We start from the raw sequence: 18,179 nt of genomic DNA on the forward strand, positions 1-18,179 counted from the left end.
GTGTTTTTTTTTTTTTTTTTTTTTTTTTTTTTTTAAACTGGGCAACTGGTTTTCCTGAGAACCATGCTCTTTGATTTAGGACAGGAATAGAAAAACAAAAGAACATGGCCAAATGCTGCTCCTTTTTCCCAGAGATAGAAAGCATCTTTTAAATCATCCTCCATTTTTTTTTTGTCTTTTAAATTTTTTTTAAATGATGGAAGAGTAAACATTTTTTCTCAAAAAACAAACAAAAAAATCTGTAAACAAGAAGGTTCAACACGGGAACCTTCAAAACAAAATGGAAAGCCTATCAAAGTGCAGGGCCCGTCCTGGGTGGCAGGTGGGCTGCAAGTCACAGCTGTGGCCACAGTTTTTCAAACTGCAGAGCGAAATTCTTTAGTTTTACAACATGAAAAAACTGGTGCAATACTTTCATAATAATCCCACGTCAGCATCATCACTTGATCTTTAAACTCCGCGATACCACGATAAAGGTAGGCAACATCAAGGCATAGTAGAGCGCGCACACCTTCAGAACACCCTTGAGTAAACATTTACACTGGACAGCTGCCCCCATACTGCCGGTCAGACGAGAGAACATCACTCAGTGCAAAGGTAAAAGCTCAGACATTATCAGCCCAAAATGGTTTTGCAAATAAAGGGTGGGGTGGGGTACGGGGTAGAAGAACGAACGAATGATCCGAAGGCGACCCATGATGTGTGCACAGGCGGGCTCACGGGGCGGTCAGCATGTATGGCGCGCTCGGGAGTGTAGACAGATACCTTCACATTATAATATTGGCCTGCATGATTCAAGTATTCAAACTGATATGTTTTGGGGAAAAGAAAGTGGAGAATGTGCAGAGAAGAGCTGTTCCCACAGGCGGCCCTGCTGCAGGCGGCGAGCCCAGCTTAGTGCTCCTTTCCTTCGCGTCTTGAGGTCACGGTTTCGTCTGCGTCTGGTCTGTAGCGGCGGCGTTACATGGATTCCCCACCCCCACCCAGGTGGTCGACAGAGAGAAAAGCGTTAATGGGGGAGGGGCTGCTAATTCCCCGGGGGTCACTGCTGCTGGGAGGCCCCCACAGGCTTGTGGAATAGTGTGGGGTCCCCCAGAGGGAAGTGCCGTGAAGGTCTCCGCAGTTAGCTCCCGACAGCCCAGCACCATTCCAGTGATTGAGATCGGTCCGGCTGGAGAATGAATGGGAGCAGTCGAGGGAGCCCAGCCGGCTCTGGCTGGACCCGAGGGACTGCCAGCCGGGAGAAGGGGTCAGGGACTGACTTTGTGCAAAGAAACGACTGATCTCCTCTTCACTGGCGAACTCTGCGAGAATCGTCGTGTTCCCCAGCACACACCTAGGGAGACAGCGGAGGCGGGCGTCTGGCGGAATCCGGGAAGTCGGCGCCCCCGCACGCCCCGCACGCCCACAACTCACATGTGCAGAGACTTCTGTGCCTTCACTACCTCCTCCTTGGAGCTGTACCGGACCAGAGCGTTCCCGTGTGGGAGGTTCAGGTGGAATGTTATCAGCGGGCCATGCTGCATGCACAGGGTGCGCAGAGTGGAGCCATCGATCTGCGGGGCCAGAGCAGAGTGAGTGGTATCACCGCTGGCAGGGACGCATCCGGCAGCTCCTGGTCTCTCTCGCACCAGGGTGCAGGGCCTGTCCCTACCTCCTCTGTCCCAGAATCCTACCTCTGTGGCCTCTGGGCTCCTGGACACTCCCCAGATGCCCAGTTCCTCAGTGAGCCACTGCTTCCCGGGGAGGGGAGGACGGACGGCCCAGAAGCTAGGGAATCATCTGAGCTAAAAGGCCACGCCAGGCCAGGCTTTCTCAAAGCACAGCCCAGGGACCATCTGCATGGGCTCACGCCAACGCCCTCATCAAAGTGCAGACCCGGGGAGTCCTTCCCTGGGGTGCGACAAGGACCTGCGCCTTCAGCTGGCTCCTAGGACGCGAGTGACATCCACTGGGACAGGCCGGAGGCATCGAAGCCAGGCCTCTGCACAGCCCCGTTCCCACCCCGACCCGTCCACACCAGCAGCCGGCACCCTTACCTGAGGTGTAAGGTTTTTCAGAACAAGCCAATTTGTTATTCTCCCTGAGCTGCTCTCACCCCAGCTGGAACCTACACAGAGGAAAGGATAACTCAGTTCTTCATGACGGCACTGCCCAGACCATGCGGCCTCCCTCAACAGCGATGCTTCCCAGGCCCAGAGTGCCAGCTCACTCCGGCCCCAGCCTGGGTCCAGGGACCATGGCTCCTGGTATCTTTTCCTGCACACAGCGCAAACCCTCTCAGGAAGGCACCACCGGGAAGGCGGCTGGGGTACCCTTTGATGACGCCTGTACAGCCTTCGGGGTGTCAAGCTTTAAGGAGACCCCCGCCAGCAAGCACCCACACCTCCTGTACTGCTATCTGGGTGGCCGCAGGAGTCCCCAGCAGGGCTTCCTGGCTGGCTCGTCTCTCGCAAGCCATGGAGCTTTGGAAACGTGATCCAGGATCCAGCTGGATCCCTCTGCACCTTCTGAGGAGACGGGGCCTCCATGTGCAGCCCAGGCTGGCCTCGCACTTGCAGCGGTTCTCCTGCCCTGGCGCCCGGGTGCTGGGATCACAGGCACGCCCAGCACGCCCAGCCCCTCTCCACCCTCTCAAAGGCACAGGTGCCCACAAACCCTTCGGCGTAGCCAAGCGGGCTGCCCCTCTGTGCTGTCTCACTCCTTGTCTCCACCCATTCTCACAGCAAACCTCCAAGCTCTCAGCTCTGGTCCTGCCCTGGCTGTTCCCCCGGCTTCACTAGTTCAGTCTTACGTTTCTGGATCTCACTGCTGTCCCCCAGCTCTCCTGACAGTGGACTCTATAAGCAACCCTCTTCACACGTTAATTTGCGCTTAGTAGGTTGAACAGCCTCCGGTGCTGCTCACACTGCACATTTCATCGCAGCTAGTCATTTGTCTAAAGATCTAAGCTTTCAAATTAGATGAGAAGGTATTTTTTGGGGGTTGGGGCTTTGTTTGCTTTTTAAATACTTAAACATTTTTTGGTTTGTTTTTTTGGGACAAGGTCTCACTATGTAGTTCAGGCTGGCCTTGAACTCACAGCCATTCTCCTGCCTCAGCCTCCCAAATGCTGGATTATAGGTGTGTATTACCATGCCTGGCCCAAAACATCCCATTAGAAATTACTAATGGTTTTATTACTCAATATTTTTGGCTTCCCGGGGTGGCCCAGTTGATCAGGAGCACGGCGCCCCCCTGCAGTGTCTCTGTCTCCCAGCCATCCTGGGGTCACTCCACGTGTGCCTGTTCTTAAAGCCCACATGCACTGCCCCCACCTTGCCAAATGACAGCTCTGGTCCCGGTGGCATGGTCTTTCCCTACACCTCATTTACCATACAGACTACGATGCACGCTTCAGCTGCAGAAAAAGGAGCTCCAGGAATCAAACATTAAGTGTCCGTTCTGCCTCACAGAGGCTAACAAAGCAGTTCACTGTTTAGGTCTCTGCTAAGCTAAACTGTTGGTACTGGTTATTACTCGGCCATAAGATGTCTATTTTATATACTTCATCCTACCTGGGGTATATCTGGCGTCAGAATTTCCCCATCCTCCACCTACACGAAGGGGAGAATTATCCCACGTAGACAAAGGTGGCTTCTGACCAGTCAGTCCCGGAGGTGGGCGGGACGGAGCAGTGATGTTTTTAGGTGGCAGAGGAACCTTCCACAGCTCGTGAGCCAGAGAGGTGTTTGTAACTGAACCAGGAGACCACGTCAATTTGGAATCACTATTTCTGGCTGCTCAGAGGAAGGAGAAAACAGTGGAAGGAGTTGAATAATAAAAAGAGAATAATAACAGAAATGTTACTTAATATTATCCACTGTCCTATGAAAAGCATATCAAACAAAAAGAAAATCATCAAATCCCACATCAAATTAAACTGCTAAAGAAGAAAAACAAAAATCCTGAAGGAAATGGTCCCTTTCCCTCACAGCACTCAGGCCATCTGTTACTGATCGTTTTGGGACAGATGAGATTCTCGGCCGTGGTGGACGGCCGGCCCCTCCCCATGCCTCCTGGATGTGACAAGAGTGCTGTGTCACTCACAGCAGCGTGACCCTGCCTAACCTGGTCATTTCTGCAGTGATCCAAAGTTCATGTTTACTGTACTTTACAGAAGTATCAGGCGCCAAAGGGCTGGGAATTGCAAAATAAAAGCTCCCTCTGCAGACAGCTGAAGGACTGCTGGAGACGCGGTGTCTCACTTCCCCTCTGGGCACAGAGTGCACAGTGAAGCGCGTCAGTGCCCCACTCTGGTGCCCGACAGACACAGGGAATCCTGGTCAAGAGTCTGGCTCCCTGGGGAGACGGTGGAGGTGGCGGGAGGCCCACCTGAAGTGCTTTGTGCTGTACTGCTGAGGGGAACGCTGTAGTTGGAGGCACGAATGGATGACCAGGCACTAGTTGAAGGCAGCGTGGTGTTCAAGGATGAGGATGACCCTGTGGGGAGAGTCTGGTCAGCCACGAGGGAAGGGGCGTGGAGAGCCCAGAGCCGAGAGCACACCGAGAGCAGGGCCAGGGGTTGACCTGGCTCAGGAGGGTGCCCCCACCTGTCTCTCACAGCCGTGAGCTCTGAGCATGCCGCACCTGCCGTGACTTCTGACTGCTGCAGCAGGCTACTGCCGGCCCTGTCGCTACCCTGCCAGCACGCCAGGCCTCCAGCCTCCCCCGCACGCCCCGTGCTCATCTTACTTCCTCTTTGTAAAATCCCTTTGCCCTGAACTCAGCTCTGGACTTGACCATGCCCTGATCATGGTCCCCGCCTGCTCTCCCGAGCCAGTCCTTTCTCTTCACTGCGGCCAGTACCCACCCTTCAGTGCTGATTTGTGCAGCCAGAGCCATCAGCAGGGCACTTCCTCGGGTATCAAATCTAACTCCTGTCCTGACTTTCAACACTGCTTTTCTCAGCCACTAGACTTTTCTAGAAGTACTTCCCTATAGAGTTCTCTGTTTTATTTTTGTTTTTTTTGTTTGTTTGTTTTGAGACAGGGTCTCACTATGTAGCTAAGACTGACCTGGAACTTAATTATGTAGCCCAGGCTGGTCTGGAACTCAGTGATCCTCCTGCCTCAGCCTCCCGAGAGCTGGGATTACAGGCATGTGCCACCACGCCCGGCTTCTGGTTTTTCTTTATAAAGCCATGTAAAGAGATGGCTAAAAAAATTTTTAAAACAAAGTCATTTTTCAATATGTCAAAAATTCACTTCCACCTGGGGCATGCGGTGCACAGTGAAGCGCGTCAGTGCCCCACTCTGGTGCCCGACAGACACAGGGAATCCCGGTCAAGAGTCTGGCTCCCTGCGGAGACGGTGGAGGTGTCGGGAGGGCCACCTGAAGTGCTTTGTGCTGTACTGATGAGGGGAACAGTGTATTGCAAAATGATGCACAGAATATTATAAATGCCTTTCAGTAAAAAATAATCATGTAGTAGGTAACAGCGCAGTCTTATCTGATAACCCACTTGAAAGTACATGAGCTGCAGGGGTGAAGTGGCCTTGTTTTTACTCGGAGAGCTAAAGGCTCACCTGCTTCTCCAGAACACAAAGAATAAACCTGTGATAACCACACAACCTTCACTGAATAGCAAGTGTTCATCAGTCCTCTGTGTTCACTTAGTAAAGTATGTCAAATAACACTAAAGCCTCATCACCCTAAAAGTGGCTGTCATCACAGGGGGGGCCCAGAATTCTGCTTCCTGCTCCTGACCCCCAGGGGCCGGGCACCACGTGGTACTTGAGGGAGTTCTGCTGCGGGACACCTCACACCCATGCTCAGCGCTGCTCCTGAAATGTACTGTTGAGTTGGTGGCCCAGGGACCCAACCGCTACGTACCACTGTTCCTGTCCCTGAGGTGGTCAACTTCCCGCACAGTATTAATTGAGAGATTGTTTATGACACTGCCAGGAGTGACGTAAGGGTCAGTTTCGGGGTCAATGTTTGGATAACCTTTCCATGGTTCACCAGGGCGAAATTCTGCAAGTGGAAACTTAAAATTAGTTCAAAGCTTAATCACTTTAAAATCTACTGTTAAATATCCAAAACTTATTTCTAAATCCTGTGCAGTTCTCCAATATATCCCAATTTACTTTAACATCCTAAAAGATTGACTTGATAATAAAATTAGCACAAAGTAAGCTATTCATGAGTATTTCACAAGTTCTTACAGCTGAAATCATTTCCCTGGGTTTACATAGTCTTCAATAGTAACATCATACAGTGTTTTGTATCACACTTTAATCACAAAGCCACAGCAACTCGAGCAGAACAAAGTAGGCACTGCTGAGAATCCCTCTAAAAATGTGTTCACCCTCCCGACACAGCAGAAGAGGAGCAACTCATTAGGACCTTCTTCACGCTGCTCGTCCCATCTGCACTGCCTGCAGCACAAAGACCCCGAGACCAAGCAGACACACTTGCACGACTGCCATTATGCTCGACTTTTCCTTCATGGTTTCTGCATTCCTTTTTATCAGCCCAATCACACAGAAGGGGGGCTGTATCTCACTAAATCCAGATGTAGCCAAACTCTTTATGGAAACAAAGCCCCAGCAGAGGGTGTAGGCATCTCACCTGGTGGCCAATTAACACTGCTAGAGCCATTAGGCGATTTGGCACGTGGCCAGCCATCTCCTATGGAGCCCGGAGGACTGGCTGGTGAAGTACTGCTGTTCACAAAGTCATAGGGAACAAATGGAGATTCTTCCAGCCTGAAACCACTTGAAATAGCACCTGAAAAGACAGAGATGAGCAAAACATTAGCACATTTATCTCCTATTGCTCGCAAATAAACCAAGAGAACTTTCTAGTAGATATGCAGGCTGCAAACTATGTCCTATAGATTATGTAAAGATGCGAGAGCAGTGTGCTGACAGACTTCACTTTCACTCCTTCCACATGAACACTCTAACATTTTATTTGAAGAATGCCTGAAAATGATCACAGCGCATCTGGTATCAAGGACATGAAAACCATAGCTTGGTTGAAAGTGAGTAGAAGGTGAGCATACAATTATTTCCCAATCTCAAAACATTTGTATTTTGGCCTAATTGATTTGTGGTTTTCAAGCTGAATGAGGAAGAGATGGAGGGGAAAAAAAATGTGACAGGATTATAGTCAAGAATACTGTGAGTGACAAAGAGACAGGAAACTTATGCCAGTAAGAGAATTTTTTTTTGGTACTGGGGATTGAACTCAGGACCTTGTGTTTGCAAGGCAGGCAGTGGAACCACTGAGCTAAATTCCTGGCCCCTAGTGAGATAATATTTATGCAGTGGAAAAAAAAAAAAAAAACAAAACAGTATCCTTTGCTATCAGGATATTTATATTTCTACCCTATACTCTGTGACTATACACCCTTAAAGGTAGGGTACTAAAATGAATGTTAAAGTCCATGCAAACACAACCTTGCTTAGAAGCGATCATTTGTTTTCTTGTGATTTATTGTCCACATCTGTCTTTGAACACAGCTTGAAATGACCATTTTGAATTTCCTAAAATCATATATGGCGTTAACAGTTTCCCACAACTTGCTCTATATCTACTATTCTTCTCCATTGGCACTTTCACGTCCAGAAACGCCCACGGAGTCCACATCAGGCTGCCTGCTCTATCTCCACTGTGCCATCCTGGTTGCCTGCCCTCCATTGTTTGTTGGGTAAACTTAAGAATTTGTTTCAAGATGAGGCTCATGTAAGTTTTTCAGGCCCATCACACCTGTAATCATTCCTACTCAATGCTCCTGTGGAACTATATCATAGACACACTAACTTTTATAAAACCAACTTTTACACTTGCATTGTACAAAGGGTGTCTAGGTTTCCTTTTGCTAATGATTCCTCCTTAAGTATTTTTAGACACATATTTTCACACAGTAAATTGTGTGTATACCGGCATATCTATTTATGAATTCCAGGTGTCTGGCAGTCCTTGGAGATCAGAAGATACACCATTAACATATGGAATGAATGGATATTAAATAAGATCAAAATGATATTTCTATAAGAAATTTAACAGCTGAGAAGACAATGTAAATCTGTATGATTTATACATAGCAATATATAAGAAAAATGTGTCTTTACAAAAGAAGTATTTTAACACCTATGAACATACCCAACTACATTCAATAAATGTTAAGAAATACACTATAATAATAAAATCACCAGAGAAGCTCAACTGACTGCCAAAAGGGGAATACTTTTTTTTAAAAATGCATCATCCGATCACTCTTTGTGAAACAGGAGTGAATTTTGTTTTTCATTTTCATTTTATTTATTTATTTTTTGGTACCGGGGATTGAACCCGGGTCATTGCGCTTGCAAGACAGGTGGTGGAACCACTGAGCTAAATCCCCGGCTATTTTTCACTATAAAGTCTCTTATTCTCACTGAGCCTTAATAACCTTCTCCCTCTTTTTCTGCAGTACTATGGATTGAACCCAGGGACTGTGTTCTTGGCTCCATCTCCAGCCCTTCATATTTTGATCTTGCTAAGTTGCCCCGGTGGGGCTCCCAGAGTGTAGGGATTACAGGTGTGAGCCACCGTCCACAGCTAAAAGTGTTATTTTAAGCTTTAAAGAAAAAAGGTTTGTTGTACATAAGGCACACTTACAAAATGAGGAAAGCTCTAAGATAATTTGGCTCTGAAATACACATATGAAACAATAAAGGCCCAAATTTAATACTCTGCAAGTTTATAATTTTTAAAGTGAAAGTATAAGAGCAGAATTTATACCATGTTTGCTGGAGTTTTGATCCAAAGATGTGTTCACAGAAATGCTGTCCACTGTAGTCCACTTCCTCAGTCTTGACTGTGGCTCTTTAATACTGTTCATATCCATATTTACATTCAAGTTTGAGTTCAAGCCTTCACAGGACAAAACAAAACCCAAAAGATCTTGTAAAATATAGCACATTGTTCTTCCGGTGTAACATGACTAATTTCTAGAAGAATATACAAAACTAGTCTCCTATTTTCCAATCCTGCTTAATGTTCCTTAATAAAATCACCTTGCAAATGTGGCAACCAAATAATAAGGGCAGAGTAGACCCTGAGCTGCAGGCCAAAGTGGTGCAGAGACAGCAGGGGAGAAAGCAGTGGTGAGGCTATGAGTGAGCAACACCCACGGACACACAGTAATTCTTCTTACACTGCTGGCTTCTCAGATGACAGAAGGAGAGAGATTATACCTGCATGTCTAAGATTTCTTCAAATATTTTGATTATTTTTAAACTCTTTGACAAAATAAGAAGAACAAAGTCTTAAGGGGCCAAACTATGACGTTTGTCAGTTTAACCTTAATATGTTGCCTGACTTAGCTATTTCCTGGAGTACCACATACAAAGCATATGATCGATCGCCTTCAGCTTCTTGCAAACTGAACAGTTTTTAGTGGGCCGACTGGCAGAAGGGTGCTGTCGTTTAAACAGTGAAGAAAGGTCTTCCACAGGGAAGCTGATGGCACATGCCTGTGATCTCAGCACTCCAGGAGGCTGAGGCTTACAAACTCAAGTCCAGCCCGGGCAATTTAGTTACTGAGTCAGACCCTATCTCAAGGTTTTAAAAAAATGGCTGATGGGCCGGGGATTTAGCTCAGTGGTTCGGTGGCCTGCTTCACAAGCGCAAGGACCCGAGTACAATCCCCCGTACCAAAAAAAGAAAAAAAAAAAAATGCTGAAAATGTAGTTCACTGAGAAGACCTGGGTTCCATTTCCCAGGACACAGGTAGTTGTCACCCAATAAGGAGACCCCCATATGCTAAGGCACAAATTACTTGAATCTTGCCAAAGAGGCATGGCCAATTCAGATATTCTCGTGGAACAAGGACAGAAATTTCAATGTCAGATACTATGGGGTCATGAAATGGATCAGTAAACTAGTATGTTATAGTGTGAATCAAGAACCATTAACATCAGAACTCCGTGAAATGCTTGTTCTCTCAGTGGCACTGTGCCTGCCTCACATGCACAAGGTCCTGAGTTTAAAACTCAGTACAAAAAAAAAAAAGCTTGTTAAAAAAAAATGGAAGACTCAGCTGGGCATGGTGATGCATACCTGTAATCCAAGTGGTTGGGAACCCAAGGCAGGAGGATCACCCTGCGGTCAAGGCCAGCCTGAATTACACAGTGGGACCCTGTCTCAAAGAGCACCCCCTCCACACTGCTGTGCATAAAATAACCTTCCGGGAGAAGCCAAAGTCTTTAACACCCTCTCAAGTGGTTCTTATTCTAAAGTTTCAAATTAAATGGTTTTGAATTATGTGATCTGATAAAAGTCTTTGTGATACTACTCTGTCAAACTTAAAACATTTAATAGGAATTCTCTAAAACCACCCCCATTTTGCAGAGAGCAATCAAATTTGTGGTCTTATGGCCACTGATTAGAATAAGAATTGGCAATTTTTTCTAAAAAGCTTAATACAGCATCGTAGGTTTTATGGCCCCTTTGCCTTCATGCAAATCAGTTACTATAGCCACAAAACAGCCATGGATGATGTTAAATATCATGGCTGTGTATCCCAATAACATTTTATTTACAAGGGCTGTGGATGTAGTTCGGTGGTGCCACACCTGCTGGGCAAGCGCAAGGTCCTGAGTTCGATCCCCTATACCAAAAAAAAATTTATTTACAAAAGCAGGCAATGGCTCCAAGCTGACCAACAGGCTGTGGTGACCTATTCTAGACAACTGCCCTGAAGTCTGTGTGGGTTAAACAGACTTTCTCAATTCAGAAAGATGCATCCCTCGCTTAAAAAGTCAGCCAGAATAGGGAATCTTGTATTTAAAATTTGTCTCTTCACTGGCATTGGTGAGGGCCAACACATTTCCCTAGTCCTCGTACTTTTCCCCCTATACCACCGTCTGTGAGACCACCAGGTGACCACCAAATGCCGCCAGCAGCAGCCAGGCACAGCGTAACCACAAGGGATGTGTTTCTGGAAAATGTAGACTGCTCACAACCCCGAGGGCTCCAAGTACAGTCCACACCCTGGCTGAGAGTCCATTGCACCAAACCACACATCACTCCAGCCAAGATGAGACGGCAGCAGGGGCAGGAGGCCCCGAGCTCTGCCACTGCTCAGAACAGCCAGTAACTGAGTTTCTAGAGCAGTAACCAATGAAGCTGGCTTACAAAGAGACTGCTGTTCAGGTACAAGGCGAATGCCGAAGCAAAATGAACAGAAAATGGGAGTCAAAAATACAATCAAGGGAATAAGAAAAAAAGAGTTTCAGGTACAAGGCGAATGTCGAAGCAAAATGAACAGAAAATGGGAGTCAAAAATACAATCAAGGGAATAAGAAAAAAAGAGAACTAGGAAGGACAAGACATACAAACCTGAAATTTACACAGTGCAAGTAAAAGTGTGAGCCAAAGGAAAAAGCTGAAGGGGGAAGCAACTGCATGCGTGGTAAAAGCCATCCTTTCTCTCACTCCCATTTTCTTATTTATATCAGTAATTATTCATAGATAATCAGGTTTTGAAAACTAGCCCACACAATGATAACCATTCCCAGTTGTTTCCCCAAAGCGATACTGCTCAAATTCTCTAGTACATCTCTCTGATAACAATGTTTTCAGACTCCCCATCCCTTCATAGTCTACAATTAAGATTATGTGGGTGTTAAAAAGAAATGGCTCCTTTTGGTCCACTCTAAATGAGGGTAGAATTTTTGCAACAGTGAAGTTTCCTCGAATGGAGAGACCTTCCCTGAAGCACAAGGCAGGCTGTACCTCTGAGGACTGCGACAGTGCTCTGAGAGAACAGCCAGGAGGCTGGCATGGTCCGGGGGAGGAAGTGAGTGAAGGAGAGAGGAGGCACGTGTGGCCAAGGGGAAGCCCACCTATAGGAAAGTTGCTGAAAGCGTTTATTGGTGATGGCCCTTTCTGCAGCTCTGGTGTAGTGTGGGGCATGACGTTGTCGAGGAAAGACTTCATGGCTGGCTGATGGAGTGCCTGCTGCTGAGATGGCGGAGCCTGCTGCTTCACCAACAGGTTTGGGTCAAGTTGACGAGACTGCTGCATCATTTGCTGCTGCACGCTAAGAGGTCGACCCTTAAAACAACAACATGGGAAATTTGTAGAGGAAAAAACCCTTACGGACACCTGCATAATCCTTATTAATTCACTGGTTTCTCAAAAGGAAGGTGAACAGAGCTGACAACATACTTCGTTGTATTTTAATGGAAGTTCTATTTTAATAAAGGCATCTCAAACCTCTTATATTCAAGGAAACGATACATAAACATTGAGTTCAGCGAGGCAAAGGCCAGCCCTGCAAAGGGAAGGGAGCAGGCTACCTGCTGGTCTTGCTGCTGCCGGTTACCGGAAGGCACGCTTCTCTGACTCTGCGCCCTTTGCTGCTGTGCTAGCAATCGCTGGGGAGAGATGGCAGAAAGGCTGTCACCACGACACTCTCCTACATCCACACGCTTTGGAATGACTGGCCGCTCGACCCACAGAGCCACTGTGCCACACAACCCATGCTGACACGCCCCGCCTTATCCTTGGACGCTGGCTGCCAGCCATTCTGCACAACTCGATCTTCAGTTCAATCTCCACTTTCAACACCAACAGGAACGTGGTCCAGATCACCTTACCCCGTCACCATCCTAGACACGCCCAGCCCCATCTCAAAGCTCCCCGCACTCCTCGCACACTGCTCCCGGGGCGCACTGTCTCCTCTCCTCGGAAGGACTGTAAGCTGTGCTCAGCTTAGACTATGCCTGCTCTGTTTCCGCAGCAGTCCCTGCACATAGCCTAGCCGTCTGGCAGCACTGAGTAGAAAACAAGCGCATTACCTGTAACTGGGAGATCTGAGAAAGCTGGTTTAGTTGGGATAGCTGGTTCAGCATGGCTACCTGTTGAGGGCCAAAGAGCGGATTCAGGCCACCGTTGTTTGGTGCATACTTCAGCAATGAAACTGGAACCTTAGGATCACAATGTTAAGTTAATAATGTTGATAAAACAACTCAGACCTGCTAAATGTACCATGTATCTTATCAACACAGCATTTAAATTAGTGGCATATTCACTGGGTGGTTATGGTCTTTGTGTTTGACTATTATTCACACATACTTTTTAAAGACGACAAAGATGAATCTTAAGCCAGCCAGTTTTACTTTGTTGTTCTCCCAAGATGTTGTGTTACAAAAATATTGGTACATGAAGAATTAACTCCCTTTTTCCATCTTTCCGCATACTTTTATAATAACAGTTAACTGAAACATGCTGCACCCCAAAGAAGCCAGTAAGCATACGATGCTTGACTAGTCATCTCACTCACATATGAAATTATTCAGGGTTCTTTTCCAGGTGAGCAGCGAAGACCACGATGGGAATACATTTACCTGAGGGGAGAGTAATGGAGGAGGCACTTGAGCACGGAGATTAGGCTGAGATGAACTGAGAGGTTGTGCTGGAGGCTGCTGCATGCCCCGGGGTTGTGCTGCTGTGTTTCCAACACCAAACACACTGGGATTGCCATTCTACGAAAACGACAAAACAGGGACAGAGGTCTGCTTACCACTTTGTACTACTGATTCAAACCAGTAACTACATGTAAGAGAGATCTTATTACTAATACAAATCATTCAACAGAGAGCCTAAAATACACATCTGGACTTACCTGTCTAACAGAATTCAAGTTTTGCATACCCAGCCCTGCTATGGAGCCAAGGGCCTGGTTAGGTAGTGCACTATTTGAAGGGGGAAGCTTCATGCTTTGACTGGACATAAACTGCATGTTTTGGGATTCATCTGCTACAATGCCATCCTGATTGGACAGACAGAAAGATGTGCAACACCAGCCAAGCAAACAAGTGGAAGGGAGGAAATCATTGCAGGAACAGAAGAGAAGTCACATGACATTCCAGCATCAACAGGAAACAGGCAGAAAACAGAAGAGATCAGATTAGTGTTAATTCTAGAGCACACAAAAAAAGAGCCAAACATATTCTATGGGATTAAGAAGAAAATACAAAGCAACTCCTACGCTAAATTGAGACATAAATGGGGCAATGAATTACAGACCCATTAATAGGATATGGCACTGGGTTATAACATTTTAAATCACATGTAATGTTCTAAAATATTAATGTAAAGATTTAGGCTATTACGTATATTGGTTTATCAGACAGAGATAAAAGAAAAACAAACTTACCTTATCAAAATAAGGATTGCGTTCCATGGAAGACTCTTTGGAAATCTGAGGCCGAGAACCTGGGCCTTTCCCGACCGTTCGATTGTAATCACCAATATTTAGGCTATGTTTATCTATCTCCATTCGTTTGTCTTGTAACATTCCTAATAAATGCAGGAGACTGTATTATCAACAGGAAGATAACTCAGTGGTTTCAGATAAATTTACAACAGAAAGGAAAATACTTTCTAAACTGCCTTCTATCTTGACAGGGATATGTGAAAAATGCATTTTCATTTCAAAAATCTTGTATTCCTCACAGGTGAAGTTGGATTTCAGCACTGTTATTTACAAATGAATTAACTTGAAAACTGACTAACAGAAGGAAACCTTAAACTTTTTAAGCAACATAATTTAGGAAATGTTTAGTCATTTCCAGTCTGCTTAATTTTATAATAGTTTCCATTAACAATAAAAATAATAATAAAAAAGGCACTCTGACAAACCACTTAGTGCACACTCACGCACCATACTAAGTGCTTTCTATACAGTCCACAAAAAATGTATACATCAGGAAAAGAAAAACTTGTGCAAGTAGTTTAACACTAAATCTACTGAGACATCATGAGACCAATGTGTTGCCTCCGAGCTCTACAGTTACAAGTGGTGCTCAAAGTGGCGGCAACAGCCTCCAGATGTTATTAGTATGGTGACCCGCTGAAGTGTGCATCCATTTTTTTGGCGGACTCTTTATGTGAATGCTTGCAACTGCAACTCTTGCTCTTATCACTCCTCTAGCAGACGACAAAGCTGGAGGCCAGACAAAATAGTCTTTCCCTTCCCTTAAGGCCTTCTCTGTCCGTGACTCCTCTCATTCTGACTCTTCCGCAATAAATGTGACCCTCTCTCGTGGAAATACTTCCTGCAAAGTTTTCCTTGTTGGATACGGACAGCCCCTAAGTTACCATCTTATCTCAAGCTCTTTTCCTTCCTCTCTTTCAAAACACGGGGCAGGCTGGCCTTTCCCTTTCCACAACTGGGCCCGATGCTTGCTCATGATTCTTGCATGTTCAGTTGTATTTGTGGCTCACCGGAATTCTCAGCGTCCCAAGTGTTTTGACTCTAGAAATCTGCTTCCCCCAGACTTTCCTGTCATGGTATCAGCGGTAATCTCCATTCAAGTAGCCCCTAAACAAAACACCCAGCTCGGGCTCCACACGTAGTGCGGCCCTGCATCATCAGCCACCTCAAGTGCCCGCGCTCACTGCTAACAGAGGCTTCCAGCTCCTCTCCCTGTGCCTCTTCCCCATTTTCCCTCACTCCTCCTATCTTAACCAGCTTTGTAGCTGCCGCTCTGAGCTGTCTGCCATGATCAAAACACCCTCAATCCAGGCGAGTGGAAAATAAAATAAAATTTAACAACAGAAAAAACTTCCTAGAATCAGTACATTTCCAAAATGCCATTCATTTCTTAACGTACAGTTCCTCTGGGAGATGGGTTTGAGGTCTGCCTTTTAGCACTCAGAGCCCTGCATGAGACCTCCTCCTGTGCTCTGCCCCACCCACAGTGCCCTACTCTCTCAAGCCCGTCGCTTGGAACTCTCCTTTCCAGGCTAAGCCTGTCACCAGGGCCGGACAACTCAACTCTGCACAGGCGTCGCCAAGTTGTCCCTTCTTAGTGACCCACAGGGCTCTCCAGTAAAGTTCTTTTAAGAGCAGTGCCACATCTGCTCCATAAACCACCAATCTTGCTCCCAGCCCCTCAGGAAGTAAGCCAAGTGCCTACTGTGGAGCTCTGCCCCGAAGCCACTGACCTTCTCAAGAGGCCCTTCAGATGCTGATGACGCGCCAGAGCCCCTGGCAGGAGGGGACGCCAGCCACTCTCCTTTTTAGAACTTGGCTTCCAGTCTATGCTCTTGTCCTGCTTCTCTCAAGATCACTTTTTCTTGTCATTACTCCCTGTCTGTCTCAGGTCCATTACTCTGTAATTCTTGCAGGTCAATTTATTTTTATGGCTTTTTACTAGTAAGTCTAATTAATTTCACGTTATCTCTAATTGAACTCAACATGCAGACATTCCATGTTTACTGAACATCACTACCTATTTCTTTACAGCAACTTCAAAACAGTATTTTATCTATCAAACCTGCCACGTCTATTACAGTCTTATAAAAAAAGTCTTAAATAATGGCCAGTTATTCATTTATTGTCCCCCAGGTCCAAATTGGCCCCTTTTGGAGGCTCTGAAAATGTATCTGGACCTCTAATAGTTCTCCTTTGCCAGCTGGCACTGAGGCCTGGCAGTAGACGGCGCTGGAGAGAGAACAGGAGGAGTCCGGCTTCTGTTCAGGGCTCACTGGGCAGGGTCTGGAGCATGTCCACCTTCTGACTGGTCAGCAGCACTCTTGAGCAGCAGCTCCCAGCACTCTCCTGGACTTCTAAACCATTTTGTAGCAGTGTCCATTGAGCTACCTCTCCTTGGACAGGTTTCCAACACCTTGGAGTGTAGACTTCTAAGGTCCCCCAGACCACCGCAGCACTTTCTCTGCCACTCAGTGACTCATAGAGGAGGCAGAGATTTGTCCTCACAGGATTAGATGTATACTCTGAACATGGACTTTTATAATGCTGCTAACACCCAGAGTCTTACAGAATATCTTATCCACTGTCGTGGCATTTTTCATAGCATTGTGCCAGGTCAGGAATTCTTATAGCAAAGAAAGTGTAGCAATAGGCTCATGGAATTAACTGATCTTACTACATGTGCCATCATCTGGAAACAGTTCACCATAGTAGGTAGAATGACTTAATGAAGACTCAGCTACAAAGCAAGTTAGCAGACAACACCCTAAAAGGACAGGTGTTAGTCTTATAGGACACAGTGTGTGCCTCCCCCAGGACTGGAGTTCTAGGTGCCGGAACAAAAGGTGGAAGTGGGAGTGGCTTCTCTCAGTTATACCCAAGGCTATTTACAGAATTCTTGCTTCCTGTTCTGACAACTCTGTTGGTTTATAGAACATAGTCTGTGAGTGAGAAAATGCTTCAGCTAAAGAAGTGAAAATGGGTCTACTACCTATGGAAATGAAGACTGCCACCCAGACATTTTACATCCTCATGACATGAACCAGCAAAAAACAAAAAAGGGATGGCTAGCCCACGGGCTGGAGTGAAAGACTGAATAACAGGAGAAATTGGCTTTCTGATACAGAATGAAGGTAGGAAAGACTCAGTACTTCCACACCTAATAGCAGAGATTCATGAAACAACCAAAAGAGGCAAGATGAGCGAGGGCTCAGAATCTTCAGGAATAAAGGTTCAGGTCACTCCACCAGTGAAAGAATAGCATTAGTGCCCAGCTGAAGAGAAGAGTTAGGGAAGGAATAGGAAGTCTAAAAGCAGCCATTAGGGCCCGTCACAGGCTGGGATCAACTACAAAAATAAGGATGTAGAAGGTCAGCAACTCAACCTGAAAATCCAAAATCTGAAGTTTGTTACATGTGGGAGTTTTGGATTTCAAGCCTTTCAGATTAGGATGCTTACTATGCAATATTCTAAAATACAACACATACACACCTCTAATATCTGAAATAATTTTGGTCCTAAGCATTTTGGGTGAGTGATCCTGAACCTGTTGTGGTTTTATATGCTTTCTTCTATTATATTTCTATGTCTGAATTTGTATGGGGCAACTGTTTCCTCCTTTCTCTCTCCCACTTTTACCTTAACTTTATTCTTTGGTCCTTGAGCAAGAGAACCTGCTGGGGAATTAACACAGCCAGAGTCAAAAATGACATCTCCCAGGACTGCGCCTGTCCTCTTCCATACCTGTGAGAAAGCAGGCAGAAGTGCAGGGCCGCTGCTGTGCTGGTGAGTGTGTGGAAGGTGAGCAGTCAGAGGGCCAGGCTGGCTGGGGCGAAGCGGCAGCGACACTGACCGGCTACCTCTGAGTTCCAAATTCATCCCTTTAGGCTGCTCCATTAAAGGCGGGGGGGGGGGTCCCCCA

The 18,179-nt window shown here is 46.4% G+C and overlaps 1 protein-coding gene across 5 annotated transcripts in view; it reads right to left on the minus strand.

Moving 5' to 3' along the window:
• Window positions 1-34: 34 nt before the first annotated feature.
• Window positions 35-18,179, minus strand: part of Tnrc6a (trinucleotide repeat containing adaptor 6A) — a 183,048-nt gene continuing 164,903 nt past the window's right edge. For 3 of the 5 annotated variants that reach the window (XM_010623471.2, XM_010623475.3, XM_010623473.2), the window contains 14 exons: window positions 14,198-14,340; window positions 13,664-13,810; window positions 13,386-13,523; window positions 12,837-12,965; window positions 12,336-12,413; window positions 11,880-12,090; window positions 8,773-8,904; window positions 6,613-6,771; window positions 5,875-6,015; window positions 4,375-4,482; window positions 3,558-3,779; window positions 2,040-2,110; window positions 1,417-1,556; window positions 35-1,336 (listed from right to left, as the gene is read on the minus strand). In XM_010623471.2, coding sequence (XP_010621773.1) covers window positions 961-1,336; window positions 1,417-1,556; window positions 2,040-2,110; window positions 3,558-3,779; window positions 4,375-4,482; window positions 5,875-6,015; window positions 6,613-6,771; window positions 8,773-8,904; window positions 11,880-12,090; window positions 12,336-12,413; window positions 12,837-12,965; window positions 13,386-13,523; window positions 13,664-13,810; window positions 14,198-14,340 — 2,195 coding nt within the window. In that variant the 3' untranslated portion in view covers window positions 35-960. The remainder of the gene's footprint in view (window positions 1,337-1,416; window positions 1,557-2,039; window positions 2,111-3,557; window positions 3,780-4,374; window positions 4,483-5,874; window positions 6,016-6,612; window positions 6,772-8,772; window positions 8,905-11,879; window positions 12,091-12,335; window positions 12,414-12,836; window positions 12,966-13,385; window positions 13,524-13,663; window positions 13,811-14,197; window positions 14,341-18,179) is intronic. The other 2 variants (XM_010623472.3, XM_010623474.2) reach the window with 2 other exon arrangements.

This window comes from Fukomys damarensis, unplaced genomic scaffold (genome assembly GCF_012274545.1).
Source record: "Fukomys damarensis isolate Sample0158 unplaced genomic scaffold, DMR_v1.0_HiC HiC_scaffold_34, whole genome shotgun sequence".
NCBI lineage: Eukaryota > Metazoa > Chordata > Mammalia > Rodentia > Bathyergidae > Fukomys > Fukomys damarensis.